General features: G+C 37.4%; 1 protein-coding gene across 5 annotated transcripts; it reads left to right on the top strand.

The window, feature by feature from the left end:
• The first annotated feature begins 18 nt into the window (after nucleotides 1-18).
• HERPUD2 (HERPUD family member 2) lies at nucleotides 19-22,079 on the top strand. 5 transcript variants are annotated; one of them, XM_054190939.1, is made up of 10 exons: nucleotides 19-162; nucleotides 380-737; nucleotides 6,611-6,688; nucleotides 9,972-10,085; nucleotides 12,161-12,318; nucleotides 17,349-17,435; nucleotides 18,123-18,245; nucleotides 18,582-18,905; nucleotides 20,094-20,208; nucleotides 20,548-22,079. In XM_054190939.1, exons 2-10 carry the CDS (start codon nucleotides 591-593, stop codon nucleotides 20,707-20,709), a joined length of 1,308 nt encoding a protein of 435 aa, XP_054046914.1. In that variant the 5' UTR covers nucleotides 19-162; nucleotides 380-590; the 3' UTR covers nucleotides 20,710-22,079. The 5 variants fall into 5 exon arrangements, with proteins under 5 accessions (XP_054046914.1, XP_054046915.1, XP_054046917.1 ...); XM_054190940.1 differs by lacking the exon at nucleotides 6,611-6,688; XM_054190942.1 differs by lacking the exon at nucleotides 9,972-10,085.
• The last annotated feature ends 1,825 nt before the right edge of the window (nucleotides 22,080-23,904 follow it).

Here is a 23,904-nt window from a genome sequence, read left to right as displayed (position 1 = left end):
GCCCCCCCCGCCCGGCGAGCGCCCCCCAGCGGGCGGAGGGGGAGGCAGGACGGACGCCACCGCGCTTCCGGTCGGTCTCCATTTTACGCAAAGGGCGAGCGGGCCGGAGGTCTGAGGCGGTGCCGCGGGCGGAGGGGCCCAGCCCGGGCGGGCGAGTTCCGGGTACCGGCTTGTTCCCTGTCTCCTTTCCTTCTCCGTTGGGCACAGCGGGAGGGTGTCCGGGAGGTAGGTGGGTGGGTGAGGGTGCGTCCGTTGGCCTCCCCGTCGCTGTGGTTACCGGAGGTGGGGGGGTGGGCCTGTGTGTGACGTGCTAAGCCGACCCCCCCCCCCCCCCCCCCCCCCCCCCCCCCCGTCTCTCTCTCTGCTTCTCGGCGGGCAGACCTCGGCCGGTGCCGCCGCCGGCGTGAGGGCCACCACGGGCATGGGCTCCCCCAGCTTCCCCAGGAAGTTCGCCCCCCGGCCGCTGAACCCTCCCGCAGCGACCAGAGCTTGGAGCCGCTTCGTCTACCCCGAGGAGAAGCAGGGAGGGGGAGGAGGAGGGGGCGGGCAGGGCCAGCCGCCCACCCCCCCCCCACCCCCGGGCCAGCAGCATGGACCAAAGCGTCGTGGATCACCCGGTGACCCTCATCATCAAGGCCCCCAACCAGAAATACACCGACCAGACCATTAACTGCTTTCTGGACTGGACTGTGGGCAAGCTAAAATCCCACCTCTCTAATGTCTACCCCAGTAAGCCGGTGAGTTGTTGGCCAGCCCTTTCTCTTCATCTTGTCGGTAAGACTGGCGTCGCAGTAACTTCTGTACAGTCGATGGGAGACTTTCCTTGGGTGCTCTGCAAAAATAAACAAGGAAGAGCCCTACTGCCAAAGAGCTGTCTGTGTAAAGGCAATGGCTGGGTCTCTGCTTTCAGGGAAGTTGGCAATATAAATAGCTGCCCTTTTATATGGTTGAAGATGATCACAGTATAGCGTCCCAAAAGATGGTGTTGCTGAAGACACTTATTAATGCTCCATGTAACTATTTTGGAACTGGAATTGAGATAACTCAGCTCAGTTTAAGACTAACTTCTGTAAATGTAAGAGTTCTGTCTAAAGTAATTACAGTACTTAAGCAATGTATCTAAAGTTACTATGATCTAGTGAATTCACTGAGGTGTGGAGCAGATAGATGTTTATTCATAATATTACTTGAAACACACAACTGAACAATCTCCAGCATTATTTCCTTTTCTCCTCCTCTTTGAAAAGACATTTTTTTGAGGTTGTGCTGAAAAAACTGCTCTCAGATGTTCTGCACACTCGTATGGCAGTTGTGACTGTATTTTGAAACAATATAAAAGTTTGGGGTTTTTTTTGTTTTCTGGGGAAAATATGATTTTTTTCTAAATTCTTTTAAGTTCTAAACTTGGCAATTGAAAAGATGTTATGAAAAACATACAGGTAATAATAGAAAGCTAATACTATACCTGTTTAGAATAGCAGTCATACAGATCAGTATATGTGAAAATTTGTTCCAGAAGACTGTGTGAAGGGAGTGACTTTGCCCCCACGTTGCAGTAGCACGTGGGGCCTAGACCTTGCTGTATAAAACATCAGACAAAGATTGCATTTATATTGTAAATCACTAGAATTCACCTAGTTCAATAGAAGAACTATTGGCACTGTTGGTTGGTTTTTTTTTTTGGGGGGGGGGGGGGGGGGGGGGGGGCGCGGGGGGGGAAGGCAATGTAGTGGCTTTGTGTCTCAAAGGGGGTTTCTGCCTTTTGGAGAAAGCAGAAGAAAAGCAGTCCACAACTTAGGCTGTGTCACTGGTATATTAGGACATGTTAAGCAGTATTTGAGAGTTTGTGGTTTTAGTTACTGCCATGAGTAATTCTCTGCTGAGGGAGGCTATCTGCTGTGAAGGAAACAAATACATGACTTCAGCTGATTGCTGTTTCTTCTTCCTCCTCACTAGAATCTCCTCCTGTGACGTATTTGTGTTTAAACACTATTTTTCTGACTCATCCTATGATCTTGCTCAGTTGGGCTTCTAGGAAAAATCCTTAATGAACAAGGGGTTTTTACGTTGCACTGTGGGTTTTAACCAGGACTATAATATCAAATTTCATTTTCCTGGAACATCTTTCTTCTGTTGAAAATTGATTCCTCAACATGCCTCTCATTATTGAATGACTAGTTCAGAATGCCCAAAATTGTTCTGGGTTAAAGAATGGGGAGTTTCTTCAGTGAAAATTATCTCAGTAATTCCAATTTAATTTGGATTTACTGTATTTGCAATCAAACTAGTAACTGATCACAATATTTTTATTTCATAGAACCTTTCAAATTAAAGTAGTAACGTCGGAGGGGACAAAGGTCTTTAACAGGATGTCTCCTATGTATAGTAAAATTGGAAAGTGTATTTTTGGCTTGATATGTTTTTGATATTGAGTATTACTGCTTTTTTTGAATTTGTTTAAATCTTTGTCGATCAAACTTCTACATTCCCTGAATGGGATAGGTCCTGGAAATAACTTCTATTACAATGCTATTTTAAGAGTGCAAGAGTACATCAGAACACAGGTGCTCTATACAGGTATTGCAGTGTTCTTGAAGTGAAGACTGTAAAACAGCAGTCAGTTGCTATCACTGCTATACATAGTCTTTCAAGTTTTCACGTGTGACTTGTACCTCATTCTCCTATACGCATCTGTAAATTAGTAAACTGATGGTAACTGTAAATGTTGTCATTACATTTACAGTTTATTGAGAGTATATCTTCAGAAAATGAGATGGTTAAAATAGGCAAACTAGAAGTTAGGCCTTGAGGCAGTGTTGTTTGTGATTTTTTTTTCAGATTAATTTGTGTAAATTACTTAGCTAAATATGTGCATATTCTAAGTTTAGGCAGATTTAAATTGGTTTAGTTGTTATTAAAGTTGGTATGCTTAATAAAGTCAGTCCCTGAATAAGCTAAATGGGTTTAAAACAGTGTTAAATTAGTTAGTGGGTCTATACTAAAGTTCGCATTTGTCAATATTTTTTTTTCCCTGACTGGACCAATTTTTCATAGATAGAGGACTGTAGTTACAGTGTCCCTAAATTAAATGTTTATTTAAGACAAGAAAACTTGGAAAATCACCTGTGTCTCTCAATTTGGTAGATCTTACATTCAGTGCATTAACTGCTGCATTGATTACACCCATAAATAGGAATTTAAAACTGCTGTTTCTCATTTCCTTCAGTACCTGTCATCTGGCATATCCTTTCCCCACAGTTCTAACCTGACGTGGTTGTTTGGATTTTTATTTCCTATGGGAGAGAGGCTGAGTGACCAAAATCATGAGTGACGGGTAGCTGAAACAGGATAGTTCAGAGATTGTCTGTGTTTCTAAAGGAAGTTGCTGCTTTAGCTTAAGTTTGGTGGGTTTTGGTAATGTGCTGGGCATAGCTAATTTAGACTTTGTTATCTTGTTATAAAGACAAGCATAGCAGAAGGAGTCTTGTTTGAAAAATGAAAGAAAAAAAAAAAATGCTAGCCGATGAATTCTTGGTTTTAAATGCATACCTTTTAGATTATGATCTGAAAACTGCCTTCCACCTCACTTCTAAACTTTATGTTCTAGAATCACTTTAACTGATGATATGTGCTTGCTTCTAAAAACAAGGCCACTCTAATTATATATATAAAATATATACATATTTTATATATATACCAAACATGTATATATCTTATTTTAATACCATAATAAAATATCTACATAATTTATATATATAAATTTTTATTTATATTTAAATTTATACATATATAAATTTATACATATATATATAAAATTATGTATAGAAGTCTTTTTTGCATGACTGTTCAGTATTTGGGCTAGCAGTGAGCATGCTGTTCCTTGAAGCAGGAGGTGTGGTGGTGAACCTCCTCAGGCAGAGGATGAGTTGAATGCCTTTTCCATTTACTTTGGCATATATGTGAATTACTGTGTTTTCACACTTATCATCTCTTCTTCCATCTGCATTTAAAAAAAGCCCACACTTCAGAATTCTAAGATGGCTTTACACCTGGATAATCTCAAGTGGTATTCCCATAGCACACAGTTAGGTATTTAAGTTACATAGGGAGGAGTATAGGGTTTAAAACCTCATCTTCCCCCATTAATGTTTCTAGTTTAATATAATTAACAGTACTCAGCATATGCGTAACCTTTTCTTTTGTGGTTTTGTAGGGAGCTGAAACACATTACTGAAGGCTACGTAATAGTCAGTTTTGAGGGGTTTTTTAATCTAGCAGTTTTCTTCTCTGTAAAGTACCACTATTAAAAAATAATTTGTACTGTTTGTATAGTGTTTGAGAAGGTACTTAATTAGATGTGGTTGAAGAGAGGTTCATATATAAGGTACTAAAGAGAAGAACTTGAATTTGACCCTGTAGAAAGCTGTATTATGAGTGGGACAGGCAAAACAGCACTCTATTGCTGTGTTGGATTTGGAAGGGGTTTTTTGTTGTGTTTTGCTTGTTTTGTTTTAACAGTTTATCTGTTCAAATTAATCTCCAGATAATCTGTGTCAGGACCCAGAAACAAGGTTTCTGAGACTTTTCTTCTGGCTCCCTTGGTCATTCTAAAGCAGCAAGTTTCTCATTTACAGGAAATCATTTTGCTGTAATCTTGATGCATGTTGCAAATTTCTGTTTTTTCTAAGAAGGCCTTTCCCAAATACAAAATGCAAGTAAAGCCTGTATTCTGTTACCAGCCTGTTACTGCTTGAAAGGAGCAAGCAAAATAGTGTAGTTCAAAAGACTTTAGTCTGACATGAGAGAGATGGCCATTTGTTGTTGTTGTTTTAAACATAAATAGAAGTAGTACAGCACTGATGTCTAATTCATTGCAGTATTTTATTTATTGGAGCTGCAAATAACTAGTTCCCTGTGTTGTGAGACTTAATAAAATAGTGTATTGTGTCAATAATTAAAAATACAGAAAAATGCAGAAGAATATGGAAAATGGTTATTCTGAAGAAGTGATATACAGTTCTGTACTATATGTGGCAGGTTATGTACTTTTTTTTTAAAGACGTATTTAATTGTGAATAGCTAGTATGAATTTGGGAAAAAAGTTAAAAGCTTCTCAGATTTAATGTGTGCTTTTCATAATTATTTGCTTAGAGTATCTATATTTATTTTTTCTAGTGATATGACCAAATTTTTTTCAGGGAAAAAACAAGTTCTGCAACTTTTTAATGTTCTGATAAGTTATTGGAAATCTGTAAAAGGCTATTGCAAGAAAAAAATATCTCAAAACTTATGTGAAAGCTTTTTCTAATTAAAGAGATCTGGAGCTCAGGTATTTGTGTCTTAGCATAAGACTGCAGAGTGGGCAACAAAAGGCAGGGAGAGAAAGAGGAGAGATGTAAGACTAGCTGTTTGCATGATGGGGAAATTCTTCAAATATTTCATGCTGATAATACATATCTGTTCCACTGATGTTAGGCTAGGTTTCTTCATTTAGCATTTGCCTTTGTTAGCGCTCTCTTTCAAGTATTAAACGCTATTGTATTAATTTCAGATTCAAGCAATAGTTAAACTGAATGGATGTAACAGTTGGATTCTCTTTAAAATTATTTCAATATAGGTGAATATTTAGGAGTTTTTTTCAAAAAAAAAAAAAAAAAGAAAAAAAAGGAGGTGTTTATTCACAGAGTTACAGCATGTTAGTGACTCACTACTGTTAAGACTATTTAAAACTTTCTGACAGCATAAACTGAATTGAGCCGGGTTGGGATTTTTGTTTGTTTGTTTTGCTTAACCAATAATGTGTCTATTGCCTTAGTGTACTGGACATTTTAGGTACCCCAAATAAATTCCTTTTACAAAGAATTTCATCGTTATCTCTTCTGTGTAGAATAGCTAAAAGTTATTACCTTATGAATAGCGTATGATTTGTTGTTTGTTTTTTTTTTAAGTAATGTTGGTTTGCATTACTAAGGTGTTTTAAACTCTGAAAGTATAAAAACAGGCAAAAAAACTTGCCAAAGTTTGAAGGCTACCTAAAAAAAAAAAAAAATTAAATAATTTCGCTGATTCATGCTTTTAAATGCTTACTCCTTGTTTCCTCGTGATTTTCTTTTTAATATTTTTTTGGGGGGTGGGGATGGGGGCAGGCACTTATAACAGAAATTCCATGTTGAAAAAGATTGAAATTTGTGCCTTTCTTATGCATATTTTAATTATCATTCCATCATTCTACTAACTATTTTTGGTTTTGTTTCTTTGCCCCAGCTACTTTTCCATCTACTTTTTCAGCAAATATCTGGGAGTGGGAGCAGGGTAAAGAGCAAATCTTCTTTAAAAGAAAGCAATTTTTGAATATACTTGATAGTTTTCTGAGCAGCATTTGACAGTTAAGTGTTATTAATTGTTACGGCACTCTTGCTGAGTGCATAATAGCAGAATTCTCTCCCAGAATTAATTTGTGAGTTGGACTTGTGAAGCCTCCGAAATGTTTTTAAGGCTGTCTGTTGGTGGTTGGCATTATAAGGGGTTTTCTCATCTGCAAATGTTATCTCCAGCTGTATATCTGTACAGCAGGAAAAAGCTAAATTCCTTTCTTTGTCCCATCTCCTAGTCTACAAAGGATCAGAGACTGGTGTATTCTGGCAGACTGCTTCCTGATCATCTGCAGCTGAAAGATGTTCTCAGAAAAGTAAGCTTTATATCAACACCATATGATATTTGATCAAAACGCCCTTTTTGGCAAACAGGAATTTAGATTTGTGTTGTTTAGCTTCAAATTTTCATTGTTGTGTTGAGAGATGTAACCATATAATGTTATGCTCAGGAAAATGTACTTTCAAGTATCCCATCTATGTAGGATTGTGATACGTGTGGATTGAGGCATGTTTCCTATTGGTGGGAGAGCAAGTAAGCTATGTAAGTCCCAAACAAGTGATATGTAGTGTAGAGTGACTTCTTTGGATGGTTCCCACTGTGACCTAAACAGAATCAGTTAACAGATTTGTGTTGGTTTGGCACATCATTTCATTTCTTGTACCTACTTAAATTCAAGAACTTACATTCAAAATGGCACTTCTATAAGCAAATTAAGGGTAATATATTTATATGCAAAACCAGAATTCTAAATTCCTGAATGGTTTTGCTGGGAAAGCTATTTGTTGACCTAGTCTTATTTGTCAGCTATCAGCCATTCCTGATGATCTTTGAAAGGTCTTGCATTTTTTTATTTCTTTTTTTATATATTCTGCTGGTTCATCTTGGAAAAAATAACTTTACTAATCTAACTTTGGATTCTCTGGTCGACATTTAAATGAAATCCAAATCCTGAATGCACGTGACATGTGATGTGAGAAATCTTGAAATACATGCACTTGGTTCTCATATTGGTTCAGATAGTTTGGATTGATGCTACCAAATAAGAGGGACATCTACAAATTTTTAAGAACTTTACTAACTTAATGAATAAGAGGATATTTAGGGCAGATTACCAAGAATTTCCTTTCAGTTTTGATGGTAACAGAAAACATAATGCATTATGTTGAATAGTCTTTAAACTCCTTGTGAACAAATCAGGATGCACCAATAGCTATATTTGGAAAATACTTTAGGTTATTAAACAATTACACAGTTTTTAATCCTGTGAAATAGGTAAGCTTTGTAATTCATTACCAACGGCCAGGTATTGATACTTTTTTTTTGTAATGTATTATGGTAAAAATCAGTGTGCAGACTGCGGGAGTGGGTTACGTTTTAGTATTTAGTATGGAGGAAAGTCTCTAAAGGAGAATAGAGCAACTGAACTTTGTATTAAGTATGGAGTAACTAATGTGGAAGAATCTTGAGTATTGCTTGAGTAGACTAACACTGTTGTTACTTTATAATCTTTATTCTGAAATAGATTTTTATTAAATTGGATTTAATTGCTTACCAAAAATGATTGAAATTTACTATGTATAGGCTTACTAGAAAACTGGAGCTGGACTATTGCCAACCAGTATATATCTTGTACCACTTAAAAGTTCATGAAAATGCTTATATAACTTGCCTCAAAGCTTAGTTTTTCTTGTTAAAGACAAAATGAAGTCTGAATCCCTTGAATTCACTTGGCCTCATTACAGCAGGCTAGTTTTAGGAAACACAGTTTCAAACTTGCTTGTGTACTAGAGGAGAAACTTTGACTTCCTTCACTATACAGGGGCTACATTTGACATTAAAGGCTTTTTAGTAGCTATAGGCCTTGGATTTAGTTAAAGAAATTTAGTGAAAGTTAAAAATTCATGTTTGAAAAGAGGAGGTTTTTGTGATCAAGCTTCTTAAGAGCTTTTGGAAAAAAGGTATGATTACTCCTAAGTTCAATCTCATTCTCTGCCATATAATTCCTACTTGATTAGCTATAAATTCTTGATGTTATCTGAGGATTTACTAAATCTCTCAAATTAGCTTTGCAATACTTGCTCTTTGATACTGACCACTGTCATTTTGCTGATAGAAGATACCTCGAGGCTGTAAGTGTGGCACTCTTCAGGCATAGTGATGTTCAACATGTTCTGTATAAATAGAAATAAATTACAATAAACTGTCACATTGAATAAAGCTGTATACTGTAAGATCACAAGTAATATGTTTAGCTTCCTTTGCCTCTCCAAGTGGCAGAAGTTCTTAGCTAGTAGGAAGGTAACTAGTTAGGTAAAAGGCTTTTGATGTGGTCAGAATGCTGATCACCTGCCTTCAGTGCTCTCTGCTCATTGCTTCCTATCACTGACTAGTAAGAAACTACACTTAATGTAATAATGAGGCTGTGCTTGAGGCTAGAAACTGATCCGTTCAGGGGAGTTTAAATGAATGTGGATATGGATAGGCTATGCTAGCAGTAATGCATGACACTGTATAAAAGCATTTATCCAGTTTTCTTTGTTCCTAAAGATTAAAACTTACAAATGAGTAAGTGTATGTTTTAACATTTTTTAACAGCTTAAAAAATCCTCCAAGCCTTGATATTTCTAAATGTCATCTCATTAAGAACTGCAGCTTGACTGCACCACACTGACTTCAGAAGAGGACAGATTTTTTTGTTGTTGTTTTTCTTGTTTAAAATTTGGTTACTGAGGAAGCTGTAGCATGCAATTTAAATACAGTCATAGCTGTTCCTGTTGCTATGGCCATATAAGCTTCAGGCATGCTGATATAATGGGGCGTTTTCATTTGGTACAGTGAAATAGCTTCAGATTGAAGTTGTTATGGCATCCATGTTTGGGGGGAGCATATTCATGAAGAGTTGGCGTGGGCTGATTACTTGCATACTGACATGGCTTCAAGTGGTGCCGCTCATTTGCTTCCTCACTTTTGAATATTTAGGAATACCCAAGTCCCACCTAGCACTTTGAACAGCACTCCTTGAGTGTGGAATATCTGCAGGGCCTCTTCAGTTGGGTGGCTGCAGGTTAGGCTTGAGCCAAGCTTCGACTGGAGTGACGTGGAGGCAATGGCTTGTACATTTTTTTCTTATCTTGGTCCGTTTGTGGAATTCAGCACCTACATTTTTCATTTACCTTGATGTCTTTATTGATTAACACTCTTCACTAATCTCAATGCAAATGTAAGCATTCTTAACTTAGGGAAGCCAAGCCCTATAAGAGTTTGATATTTTTTCCAAAGTAAAAGTTAAAGCGTATGTTACATTTCCTCATGTTTTTTTGTGGTCTTCCATTGGGTCTGCTATACTGCAGTTCTAGGGAAAACTGGGGGTAAATGACATTCAATATGCTATTGTTGATAGCTGCTAAGAAAACATCAGTTGTGAAACAGCAGACTTCTCTTGTGCTAGGCTCAAGTTTTGCTCTATGGTCCCTCCATTTTGTGTGGTTCTTTCTTGATTGCAAATACAGCTTTGAAAGTGGATTTTTAAAGACATCTTTTGCTTATAAATTTCTCAAATATTGTTGCTTTAGCTCTTCAATTTCTTTAATTTTTAGCAAGATGAATATCATATGGTTCATCTGGTATGTACTTCCCGGACACCCCCAAGTTCTCCAAAACCCAGCACCAGTAGAGAAGGTCACGGAGCTTCAACCTCCAGCAGTAGCTCAGTGAGTTTTTTTTCATACACAGAACATGAATTTATCTATGCTGAGAAAGCTTTCCAGGAATTTCTCTTAATTTTTAAAATTTGAATGTAAATTAGTGTGTTGAAAACAGAGCATGCCATATGAATTTGTACAATTAGACTGGATTATTTAAGGGTGTCACTTTACGTAAAGGAAGATGACCTTTTTTCAAATCGTAACACAATTATGTTTGTTAGATGATAAAGCGCTACTTTTTCTAAGCTATTCTTTATACAGTCTTTTTAACACTCTTTTTATCAAAAAGTACGTTTTCCTTTCTCTCCGAATTCTTGTATCTCTGGCAGAAATTTAACAGTGTATTCAGATAAAAAAAAACACACAACAAAATTCTGATTTGTTTTGTGAAAACTTGTACTGCTGAAGAGAGACCAGTCAAATTAATGCCCTTGTGGTGAGATGGACAGGTGGAGGTTGGCCAGCGTTCATTCTGCTTGGCAAGAGTTGGGCAGCCATAGTGTCTGTACGACAGTGAAAAGTAAATGGTGTTCTTAACACTTTATTACTTAAGCTGTTCACAGAACACCTTTTGTTTAGGGTATTTTGAGTCTTCCCCTCTTCATACCCTCCAAAATTTATGATGTTCCTTGATTGTACTCTGTTTTAACAGAAGGGCAATTAATGTTTCTGTTGGTGACTTGATCGTCACCACCATAATTCTCTTGGCTTTTTCCAGAGCTGGCAGTATCACTAAGTGACCCTTGAAGGTTAGTCAGGAGAGAATATATACAATACCATTGTAGATATTTCTTATCTGCGGTGTGTTGATAATCAGCATGGGGGGAATACCCTTCCAGTAATAAGCTGTCTGTCTTCATTCCCCTGTCGGTAGGGTACTGTTTCTGACTGCTATGTGACAGCAGAAACGTGGGCGGTTTTAGCAATAGTAGAGAGTGGACAGTGGTTACATCGTCTCTGCAAAGTCTGTGTTTCTGTCTCTGCAAGCAGGACACAGGGTGTCTCCTTTGTGATTGTCTCATTGCTACATAGATCAGTTGTAAACATTGTATTTAAGGGACTGTATTAATGACTGCTTAATGCAGTCAGCATGCACAGTGTTAGGTTGTTTCCTTCAACGTATTATGAATTTAAACCCAAAGCTTGAATGGCCTTTGTTCTTCTGTTTGTTTTGTATTTTTATTCTCTCCCCACTGTCTAGTGGTAAATTTTTCTTGTTTTCCTTTGTCAGGTAAATGTGATATGGATGTCTTAATAATTGCAGCTCCTCACTTCCTGAGTTGTCAAAGTTGAAAAGGATTTTCTACTGAGTAAATATTACAGTAATGCATAGCAATAGGATTTGGGTATTTATTAAAACTAAAATAATGCATCTCAATGGCCAAATTGCAGTCTTGTTATGGTGACAAATAATCTAGGAGAGCCAGCTGTTGTCCTGCTTCCAGGGTTAAGTGTTGATCTTGGAAAGCATTGGAGGTCTGATGCTCTATAGTTTTAGGTGTGTTTCTGGGAGCCTGAGTAGTTCCTAGCTATTTCCCTATTCCCACCCCCTGTCCCCTCCTGGCAGTGCGCACGGCAGTTTGCATTGGGCAGCTGACACAGTGAAGAGGGTGATGAGTAGAAGGGGCAACTGAAGACATGAATAGAGGAATGGTATTTTGAGCCATTGGAGGCACTGTTGTTTCTGAAGATAAAGTCGTATCCGGAGGTTGTAGTTACTTTTGCTAATGGTAGCCACTAGAATTTCTTTTGCTGCTAAATATTCTTTGGATTAAGCTTTAGGTTGGTTCAGGTTTTTTAAACTTTGGTTCCCAGTGACTTGTGATTTTTCTCTGGGACCTATCAAGAGTTGAGTCTTTCTGAACACTTCCTTTTTTTTTATATGTGCACCTGAGTGCAATTTTGAATTTCTGTTTTTACTAAAGGCTTGCCAGAACCACTGAAACCCCAGAAGACTTGCTGGTGCTTATATTCTCAATAAAACCTGTGACAAAACATTAACGCAAAGAGTGTTTTAAGACACAGTAGTAAATCTGTAACTCGCAAAAACATCCCCAACCTCAATTTTATTTATTTTTAAGAATTTGGACCATTCTGGATCAACTGCTGCCTCACCCACAAACCAAGAAGCTTCATCTACATCGTTGAACACTAGTGCAGATGGAGTGAGGCATCGTAATGTTCCACAAGCACAAAGCAATCCCATACCAAGCCACCAGTTCCCTTATTTAATGCAAGGGTAAGTGAGATTGAAGCATTCCTCAGCTCTTTGATACTCTTTAAAAGTACTTCAAATGTTCAGTTATAATTATTTTTCTTTCACAGTCTGCAAAATGACTTGGCTTGTCATTTTGAAGCATAAGTCACGTTTAGAAACATTTTTAGTATGAACATTAACGTTTTTAGCCAGGAGTCGATCAAAGAGTAAGTGTTCTTGGTGCCTCCCTTTCAGGCTGTTTTTTATTTTTTCTTCATGCTTTCTGCCCTCAAGTTTCTGTTGATAAGTGCAACTGTAATATTTATCTAGTGCATGTAGTTATTAATATAACTGATAAAAATATTGCTTCTGGTTGCTTTTCCTAGTCCTTTATTGTAAACATCAACACTAGATTCTTACCGGAGTATGATGGTTCTTAGTTTTTGATGCGCAAGAGAAGTAATTTTTCACTTCTCCGTATTGGATTCAACTGTATAAATGATATGCAGGCGTTTCAAGTACATGTAAGTGCTTGTATATCTACAATAGAATTTTTAAGTGTTTTCATACATACTAATGAAATATAACCAGTGTACACTTCTAGATCAGATCTGTTATTATGTAACTTTCAAGATTCCATATTTTTTTTTGCACTCAAAAAGTGGCTTTAGGAATTTTCAACCCTTTGCAGTTTCTTAAATTTTTATTATTTTTTTATTTTCTTCCAAGAGTAAAATGGGAGGATAGTGTATTCTGAAATGATAGCTGTGATTTCCTCAGAAGGTGCTTTAAAGATTTCTTTCTGACAAGGTGTTCTCACAGTACTGTGTAGATTCTAGAGACTTTCTTTGGAGAATGTTGAAAAAACTATGAATCTGCTAACAGTAATAATTGTTTCTGTCACTGGAAAGAAAACAGATGTCCAGAAATGTTGAAAACTTATTTCGTTTCAGTTCAATTTACTTGCTTTCTTGTTAGAGTTAACCTAGACTTTACTAGTCTTATTAGTTTTCATCCTGAATTCCGTCAAGTTTTTTATTATTTATCTGAAATGTACAGTCTACTGGGAAGAAATTGCCTTTCCAGTGGGTGGAGCATTTACGTTATTCTGACCACATACATCTCCGCAGAAGTGGTTATACTTGCCTTTATGACAAAGCTAGATGACGCTAGGTTGACCATCAAGACTGCTGTCTCGTGTAATGTACATTAGTTCTGGAAGCAATTTATTCTGTGTTGTGTAAATTACTAATCTGTAAGAAGCTTTAATTTTTTTCTAATTAGCTTTTCACGTAAGCATACCCTGAGAGTGAGTTTTTCATCAGTGTGCATGGTGAACTGAATAGCCTATGGACTTCAAAAAGGCAACAGAATGGTTGTTCAGTCTTTTAGCTGAAATAACTCAATTAAGGTACAGCAGGAAGCATCAAGTTTGGAAGACATTACTGTGTTTGGAGAAAAGAATAACTTAAAAATAAATAAAAATACTGATTCTGTCTGTATTGGCAAGTAATGTGGATTGAGAGGAGTGGACCTGTAGACTGAAAGAGGTGCTGAGAACCTGACATCAACACTGCACGTATTTCAGGGTTTTCTGTCTTATTTGGACTATCTCTAATCTAGTCACCTGGGGTAGGTGCCTATTTGTGGCTGAAGAGCATTGGCAGAGCACCTAAATCTCATCTTTCAACTTAGTGTAATCCAAAAGGAATCCAGATGGTGATTCAAGAGCACTTTGTGGTACAAACAAAACTGCAGTACGAGGAAGTGACTGGAGGTTTGCTTCAAAAGTGCAGTCCTGACCTGAAAAGAAATGTGAAATAAATGAACTCTAAATAATCCTAGGCCTTTTTTGTAAAAGTAGTTTAATGGAATGCTACTGGAACTTAAGGTAGATCTTTGCTGCAGACTACTGGGCACTGGCTGTGCTCTACTCCAAACAGTCTGTGCCAGTGCCTGCTGTAGTTGCTGTTGTCTCAAAAAAACCTTTTTAATGCTTTCAGTAATCTCAGATGCATCTTGTTTTGCTTCAGGGCCCCCTTTATTTGTATTCCAGCAATAAGAAATGCCTTCTGGTTTTCAGCTACTCTTCAACATGTTTTGGGGCAATCAAATCTAGCTTTAATGTAATTTATACACAGACTGAGACTTGTTAGCAACAATGAAGATCTGTAGATGAAATTTGCATTGCCTTGTGCGTTGTGTGTTTGTTTTTTTTTTTTACTGTTTCATGACCAAACACTTTTATTCAAGCTGTATGATGAACTATAGGCTCTGTTGGGCATGGGGAGAGGTCTCCAGATGTGTAAAAATGTAATGTGAGGAGCAGTTTTCTTGAGCATTTTGCAACACTTTCATTAGTAATGTAATTTGTACAAATAAGTAACATAAATGTTAGGTGATTAAATGATGGTTTTGATGGTGTTTCAGTTCCTGGCACAAAGCTTCAATGTGTGAGTTGAGCATCCATTGGGAAAACAGCTAACTCACATTGTTATGGAGAAGGCAATTAAAACTTTCTGTTGCTTTTGAACTTTTGTAAGTGCTGTTTTCTAAAAATCTAGACTTGAGATGGGACTGGGGAAGTAATCTACCAAGTCAGTCTCTTGCTGCGGAGAGCAAGCACAGCATTGTCTGTTCCTGTGGACTTAGCATAGCAGGCCCCTGATCCATGACTACGCAGGTACAAACAGAACAGATGGGCATCCTGAAATGGCATGTATTTCAGATTGGAGACTACTTGGAAGCAGTAAACAGACAAGAAACATCAAGGCAGCGAGATTATTTGTCAAGTGTGGCAGCCAATCTAATGAAATGTTTCTGCATTGTGTACATAGTAATGTTTGACAGTGAACAACAGAATGACATACTGACAGCATACAGTATGTTCTAGCACATAAATAATTTGCTTCATCAGTAGCCTTTGCTTGCTGTATTTTTTTTTTTAAAATAGCAAGTAACATAGTGGAGGATACTGAAATACCACTTCAAGTTGATATCCCAGGGAGATAAGAGACTAACAGTAAATGAGATGTCTTTGTGGGTCGAGGTCATTAAAGAAATGCAGTTATTGTCAGTCATGCAGATGACAGATTGAGCTGATTGATTAAGTCTGAATAAAAAGTCTTATTTTTCTATTAGTAGTGAACAGTATCTTCATGATGACACTATCTAACTAGTCTGACCTTACTCTCAAATTGTTTTCCAGTTAGCTCATTTTAGGTGTCTTCCATAGATGAAAAGAAGTAATTCTGAATTCTGTAGCCATTTAAGGAGTAGCATGCCTCTTTCTTTTCAGAGTATTCTGAATCTACCTCTACCACTTGGACATTAAAAACTGTTTTCCTACTTATCTAACTGTTCTTCTACTGTCTGCTCTGGTTTGTTCTCCAGTCTTGGAGTGCCTCTGTCTATCCAGTTTGCTTCTCTGCTCTTGTGCTGTTGCTGCTGTTCTTTTGAAATACTTCCTGCCTCTCTTTCCTCCTTTCGGAAAAATATGAGGAGAAAGCACGTGCCGTTTTCCTTTTTCTAACAGCAAGATGGCTTGCTTTGCCGAGAAGAGTCTCTTCCTTTGGAGAGGTTCTTTCACTGAAATACCTTACACTGTGTTTAGAGTTGTTCCTGAGTTTCAAAAGCTAACTTAATACCCTGGCAGCAGTAATAGCTGCATAATGGACAACATCTGCCTCATTCTGATTTTTGATGAGCAAATAAAATACTGCTGAGCTAGCTGGCATTCTAAGGCAGAAGTAGTTCTTGAATATTGATGTCTACTTTTTCTCATTAATAGAGTCAGATCTTGAAAAGTTACGTTTTGCTTATCAGAAAGTTCCATCTCCCAGAAAAGCTGTTGGGGAAAAAGGAAAAAAGAAAAAAAAACCCACCCCCAAAACAAAAACACAAAAACACTGAAATATTTGAATGGGAAAGCAAAGAACAGACTTAACTGAAACCTTCTGTGGTTTGTCTTGGTTGACTCATTTCTTAATCTGCTATTAAACTTTAAGACATCAAGAAAGCAACTTTTGTAAGAGTTTGGAAGAAAGCAGAGGCTCAAATCCTGCAATATTTCTAAAAGATGTATCTGTGAGGGAAAGCTATTAGCCTAAGGCCTCTCAACTTTTGTTGAGCTCAACTTGGCAGTTGTAAAGAACCACCCTAAAATCTGTAACTGATGAGAAAAAGAATTGGTGAATTCCTGCAGAACTCACTCAGGGACGTTGGGTAGCTTATTGTTGACTGAGTTGGAGAAATAGGTGTGCTTGAACAGTGAGTGGTCCTGCCTGTTTGCATCCCCATGTGATATTCTGCCTGCTTGAAATCGAGACGTTGCTCAGTGATTTGTCACATTGCAGTACTTAATGACACCCATGTGGAATATCTGAATCATCTTTACATTTTGAAGGTCAAGTATTTTATGAGGGTCAGTGTTGTATGAATTTTGGAAGTCTTATTTCTTAAAGTGTTTGCCAGTTCAGGGGATAGAAAAACACATTCTTTAAGCTTGCAGCCATAAATATAAAACTGATTGATGTTTTTCAATAGCAGCTTGATAGCTTTGCGGTTCCAGCATGTTAATTATGCATAAATAAGTAGCATCAGCCGGGCTGCCAGTTCACCCTTGCCATTTTTGAAAGAAACCTAGAGTATTGCCTATGATTATCTCAGTTTCTGTGTGGTATCAGGAAAGTACCTTTTGCTTTTTTTATTTTCTTTTTTCCCCCCACAGATTGTCATCAAAACAGGTTATGACTAAATAGAAACAAAACAGTTTTAGCAGAGGTCATGGAGTTGCATGGCAGGCTCTTCTCCAGAATTAAAGTGAAATACTTAATCATGTGTAAGGCGGAAAAAAGATTTTAATGTCTTCCTCCCATCTTTCATTCTGGGCATGTCTTGTATATCTGAATGCCTGGTAGACTAATGAAATCTCTTGGTAATATCTTTGCAGGGAGTGCCTTACTTAGGGGACAGGTGTAGTCTGCAGTACAATTACAGCAGTCTCAGCTTTTGCTACCTGCAGTCTGAATAAACTTTTCTTCATGCTTTATACTCTCATGCTGTCCTGAAAGATGTCCTGGTTTACTACAGTTCACTACATCAAAATCTTTGGGGAAAGAGTTGGAAATCTTGCCAAAACATGCTATATGCTCTAGGAGGTAAGAGAGGCTAAGAAGTTTAAAAGCAGACAAAACCAAACCTAAAACTTACTTATAGGAGCTTTATATCTCTTGCATGTGAACCGGAGTTAAAAATCCCTATGGATGAGAATCACTTATGCTCAAAATACTGAAGGGGGGGAAGTAAATAGTTTACAGTGTTCTTAATTGCACTCTTCAGAAGCTGTATCTGAAAGATTAGTTTGTTGTCTTTAGTTATGTTAATTTCTTCATGTTTTTTATTGTGGTAGTATTTCAGGTATTGCTTCTAAAAGAAAGTTACAGAAGCTAGTAAGTTTTACCTTTACAGCTCCTGCAGTGCTTTTAAGGGTGACCTTTGAACTTAAAAGGAATTGTATGGAAGAATTTCTGCAGTTATATTCACAATTTTGAAAAATTTTCAATAGGGTTTTTTCCCCAGAGATGCAGCTAGTGACAAACATCTAAGTACAAAACCACAAATCCTCTTTCTATAGAATAACTTTGCTTATTAATTTCTTGTATGAAAACAGAGTGTTTTTTTGGAGTGGGTGGGATGATCTTACTACATGTTGTTTCAGTGTTATTTCAGTGTATTATTGTATGGGGACAAATAAGAGGAAGAGTGCTACTTTGTTTTTTAATATTGGTGCATTTTATAAATGTGGCAATTTAGAACTGAATATTTTTCTTTAAATCCTTTTGTAGCAATATAGGCAACCAGTTTCCAGGCCAAGGTGTTTCTGCTGGATTTCCTATGTATCCTGCATTCAGTCCCTTACAGATGATCTGGTGGCAGCAAATGTATGCACGTCAGTACTACATGCAATAGTAAGTCTGCATTATCTTAGGTAGTACTAAGTTACACTAGTGAAAGGAAGGTATTAAAAACCTAAATGTTGTTTGCAGGATCAAAATGTCTGTATTTATTTTGTCTGGCAGTGTTGTTTTATGGTAAGTCTTGTGCAACAAATAATAAAATCCAGTTTTAGATTGGAATTACATTAATGTGTTAATAAGTTAAGATTTAAGGGAAAATGCAGTTTGTTTTGACACGTATTACCTATGAAACTCTGTTTTTTATTAGTGCAGAAAAGAAGATAAGAATAGGCTTAGAAATTTTGATGCATGTTTTTTGACAGACTAGTTTTGTGTTTCACTTTTCAGCCAAGCTGCTGTTTCAGCCCAGGTGACTTCCAGCACTGAGCCAGTGAGATCTGCAGTTGCCCAGGCTGTAAATTCAGAACATGCTCCTGCAAATGAGCCCGCAGCAGCGCCAAATGTAGCCGTCCAGGAGAACAGGCCTGTAAACCCCAATGTTCAGATGAATGCACAGGGTGGTCCGGTAGTGAACGAGGAGGACTTCAACCGGGACTGGCTGGACTGGATGTACACGTTCTCTAGAGCAGCAATTCTTCTGAGCATTGTATACTTCTATTCTTCCTTCAGTCGATTTGTCATGGTAATGGGAGCCATGCTGCTGGTTTATTTGTGAGTACAACACTTGAGTACAGCTGTGGATCCGATACGTGGAGTATGCTGCTAGTGTATAATCCACTTAAACTGTGAAAAATTATCTAAATGCAAAAGTTTAGGCACTGCTCCTTTACAACATGATGTGGGTTTTTGTTTAAAAAAAATTAATTGAATTTCAAACAAGCAGAGCAGCTGATAGGAAAAAGGAAGTAATTCTCAAAACATATTTACAGTAAGCTAACAGCTCGGTATTGCAGAAATGTAGAATTTTGGGATGGAAATCTAGAAAAGTGGGGGTGAGGGGAAAGAAGTTCATATAGGTCAAGTGTATGCTAGAATAAATTTAAAACATTTACTACTCAGATATGAAAGTAGAATTGCAGAGCTAAGCTCATTTATATTTCAAAAATAACATATGGATTTGTGCAGTAAATCGTGTTAGGCAGAGTTAAGGTAGTGCTACTGTAATGGTGGGTGCTAGATCTGGTAGAATTGCAGGGAGTTAACAATTTTTTTGCCGTGTGTCCTAAAGACCTAAGCACCCTCTCTCTATTCTGAAGAAATACCGGTACTGTTGTCATCACTTCCCTTTATATATGAAAATACCTTAGTGAGGGCAATAGAAGTGGAAAACAGCAGTAATGCTTGATACTTTGGACTGATGTAATCAGTTAAGAGTTTCTTTACACTGCGGTCTGTCTCCTGTTCTGTTTCTCATGCAGATATGATAGTTGAAATAAGAATATAGACACTTGAAAATGTAGGAGAGGCTTACTTAATTTAAAATGGTAATGTGGTTCAAGCCTTTTGAACCTTTTTCCACAAAAAAATCAACTTTAAACTATGGAAGTTAAGGCTGATTCTGAAAATGAATATAACTTAAATAATTAAAAATGGAGAGGAGGCCCAAAAGAAGTCTTCTGTGTATTTAATTACCTAATCATGGTAAATTATTAATCTCCTGGAGCAGAGGGCTGTGAACACCACTTCTGAAACTTAAAGAACAGCTCTTGGCAAGACCCTTCTTAACCCGGACATCAAAGAGTAGCCATTTCATGTAGAAGTAGGACTTGCAGAAAAATACATGCAGCTTCATTCATTTGAAAGTACTTGAAGAATTTACTGCAGTAGTTAGCTGTATGAGAAAAATCTTTTTATTCCTTTCAAAAGAGAGGTTGTCAACTCTTCCATTTTCTTATGTAGACACCAAGCAGGATGGTTCCCCTTTAGGCAAGAGGGAGGCCAACAGCAGGCAGCCAATAATGTGGAAGTGAACCGTGATGGGCAACATGCAAATAATCCTGATCTTGAAGAGATGGTGAGTAAGAGCAGGCATGTCTTTTGAGACTCCTGTGTATTATATTGTCAAGTATGCTGTAATATCCGGACAGAAAGTCAACTTTCATGAAATACATTCGGTTTAACCAGAAAGCTTTCAGCGTTGTCCTCGATGTTGTGCCTGCTGCTTAAATTCTGTATTCTTCCAGTCTGACAGTTACTGATTGTCTCTACTTCAGTCACGGACTTTCTTCATGCTAGTTATTCTTCAGGAGGTTGTTTTGAGAAAAGTTACTTAATGTAGGAAGATACTGCTGGTTACCTTATGTCAGAGCTCTAAAAAGAAGCAGTTGAATTGCTTCAATTTCTGTTTTTAAAGGAACGACTTATGGATGATGGGATTGATGAAGACAGTGGAGAAGATGCAGGTGAAGATGCCAATACAGAGCAGCAGCCTGGATTCATGGCTTCTGCTTGGTCCTTTATCACAACCTTCTTCACATCACTCATCCCTGAAGGGCCTCCACAGGTTGGCAATTAAAGTGGAAAAGGAACTGTGTCTGGCAGCCTCAGTAGCCATATGTAGAAGTGGAGCAGATTCTAGAGAGTGTTTTAAATACAGTGCAATTTCTGAAAATTTATAATGTTATCTTTTTGATCATGGTGTACAAAAATGTGTATTTTTTTTCTTTTGGCTTTCTCATGCATTGAATATTTTAAGCACAAGTGGACTACTAAATGCTTTCTTTAAAATTCTTCTTTTTCTGAAGAATAAAATGTAAAGATACTGGTCTTCCATGTTTTATTTTAATTTCAAATGTGTATTATACTGAGGCAAAAAGCTTGTACTTAATCTGTACCATTACCTCTTTAAAGAGCTGTTAAAAAATATGAATGTTGACAGACCTCTCCAGATGCTATCTATTCATCTGAATAACTTTAATGTATCTTGTATTAGTTTTATGCAGGGTATGAATTATCACTTGGGCTTTGGGGTTTATATCATTCCTGAAAGAATGCTGTAAACACAGGGATTACTTGTTAATGGCATGTTGTCTTCATGCCACAGAATACCAGGCCTCTTCTCATACATCTAGAAAGCTAAAAGCTTTTTCTTAAGGCTATGCTGAAGTTCATTAAAGTTGGAGATGTTTGACAGCTCTTCAAAGACAATTGACAGTGATGGGATAAACCTTAAATGTTTGATACATACAGTACTTTTTAAGAAAAATATAACTGTACTGGGGAAAAACATGTACATTAGGTTTTTTAAATAAAAACTGTTACGGTAACTCTTTTGGATGTTTATATGCATATTTGAATGCAAACAACTAAATAGTGCATCATTAAGAATGAGGATATGATTGATTTGAGTGGAATAAAGTTATCATGGTGGCATTACTGATACTGACTAAAGTGGTATGTTTGTAGCAGCGCATACGCAATTATGGGTGTGATCTCAACAGCAGAATATCTGTATTCTTAAACTTAACCGAATTAAAACTGAGGAAAGGAAAATTGTACGTGAGACAACAGTACAGCACTTCTGTCAGTTTGGTTTTGATTGCTTTCTTTAGACTTGAATCATAGTCAAGAAGATTAATTTATTTTTGTTCCTAATTTTGAAGTTATGTGTTATCTAACTCGAAAATGGCCACAAAGATTGTTTTATACTATAACCAGAAGAAAGCTGTTCCAGTTTTCTAATTTCGAAGTACAGGGCAAAGCTCTTATATAGGTCTGAACAAGTGAGAAGTAAGGGTTTATTCTTTGCTTGTTTGTGTCAAATTGCTGAAGCTATGCGGTGAAGCTTTAAAGCTTAAAAAATTTTCTTTGGGTTTATACTCTGAAACGTTTGTCAGGATTTCTAGGCCTTATTGGGAGTTGACTCTCAAGTGGAAAAAAAATAAATTTGAATAATGATTTTAAGTTAAACAGCTTAAACGGAATGTATTTTGAGTTACAAAATAATTCTCATTTACAAATCTGTCAAGAGGAGAAATAGAAATGTGAGTCTTTCAAGCATCATTTATTTTCTTGCTGTATAGGCAGCAATGATGAATAAATAATGTTTAATTATATTGTACTTCCATATTACTATGTAGAGCTGCTCTCAGTTTAGGCTCTTTACTACATAAACATAAAATGTGTAGACCTTGCCCAAGAAATCTTACCCTTTTTAATTTGGTGGATCTAACTTCACTAACACTGAAGAACTATTATGAAAACTCATGTTTTAAAGGAATGGCACAGAGTGGCCATCTTGGATGTCGTAAGACTTATTTCTGGAATGCATTAAAGAGATTTTGTGCATTTGACCTGTGTCTTCTCCCTCCTAGTTTTCCCAAAATTTCATTTTTTTTTTCTTTTTGTTCTGGGGTTAGTATATCTGTAACCTGTGCCATTATGACCTACTGGTATCCAGCTGTTAACCACTGTTAGTTGCTTCTTGCTGTTATTGTCATTGTGTAGGTTTCTTGTGTTTTCCATGCTATAGGAAGCAATTGATGGTAGCTCTCTGCTATTAGCAGACTAGATCAAGAACGTTTCTCTTAGGCTGTTAGCCCTGATGTGGTTAAAAAGCATAGAATGGTCACTGCTTGTTTGTATTCAGACAAGGAGAAGTTTGTTTATAGGTTACACAAGGTTGAGACAGTGAAATGGGAGATGTTCTGAGAGTTTTAATCAGGTTGTAGAGCTGGAGCAATGAGTTGGAGCAGCCAGACTTCTGCAAGAACGTTTTAAGGTCATTGAACCTCTCAGCTTCCAGAACCTTACCAAGATCCCAGCGAAGAAAAGCAAAAAGATGGTTACTGAGGAAAATGGGTGAGAAATAAGAATGAGATACGAAGCGTTCCCAAAAAGTAGTGAAAAAGTTGGAGGCAGAGGAAAGCCTATGGGAGGAGCAGAGATAAGAGAAGGCATGATCATGAATAAACATGAAGCAAGCATCAAACAGCGGATTAAGGTAAAAGAGGTGCATTTTTTTCTTTTCAGAAAAGGAAAGAGTTTGATGAAAATGAGTCAGATCAGGTCTTCATTTTATGGATTTCTGAGCAATTTGTGTATAGAATTAAACAGCATGAAATACGAAGCAGGCGGTAATGGAATAGAAATGAAAAGCCTAGGAAAATAATTGCTTTTTCATAATGTATCCATGTTGTAGGAACTGTTCTATAGCATAAAACAAAACACAATTATGTTGTACATGGCTGTAGGCAAAGCTAAGATGCCGAATTGTAGCAAATCTGTAACTTGAGATGTAAGAACAGGCATGAGGACGAAGGCAGCGCAGGATGTGCCCCAGTATTAATGGTTGTGCCTGTGCATCGCTCACTTCCACAACTGTGAATGCAGAAAGAGTGATTGAAATTCATTCTTTCCTTTACCTTACAGGAAGACATGAAACAACGGATACCCTACATTTAGAGGAGGTCCATGTATCTAATAGCAAGTGTATGCCATCGTGTGCAACCACTTCACAGTGTGTTAAGGCAGAGACAGTCACACCAGAAACAGACACAAGGTCGAAGCATATTCCGTCCGTACCTGCTGCGAAGAAAACAACCCTATTACAGATGAGATTAGCAGTACTGATGGAGGAGGTATATGAAAAGAGTAACATACAGCTGCTCTTCTGCATGACTTTCTCAGTATTGTGTTTACTCTAAAAAATACTTTGCAACTGATCTATGTCCCTACATACATCTGCATTGACCTCTTGACAACAAATTAC

The sequence above is a fragment of the Rissa tridactyla genome, chromosome 2 (genome assembly GCF_028500815.1).
Source record: "Rissa tridactyla isolate bRisTri1 chromosome 2, bRisTri1.patW.cur.20221130, whole genome shotgun sequence".
Lineage (NCBI taxonomy): Eukaryota > Metazoa > Chordata > Aves > Charadriiformes > Laridae > Rissa > Rissa tridactyla.
Note: the sequence above shows the minus strand (reverse complement) of the source record. Positions and strands in the feature narration are given on the sequence as shown.

Excerpts from the sequence above, each read along its gene's own strand:
- HERPUD2 (XM_054190939.1), top strand. The coding sequence starts at position 591 with ATGGACCAAAGCGTCGTGGATCACCCGGTGACCCTCATCATCAAGGCC. Across the intron at positions 738-6,610 it reads ATGTCTACCCCAGTAAGCCG|TCTACAAAGGATCAGAGACT; the intron begins GTGAGTTGTTGG and ends CCCATCTCCTAG. Across the intron at positions 6,689-9,971 it reads TGAAAGATGTTCTCAGAAAA|CAAGATGAATATCATATGGT; the intron begins GTAAGCTTTATA and ends TTTAATTTTTAG.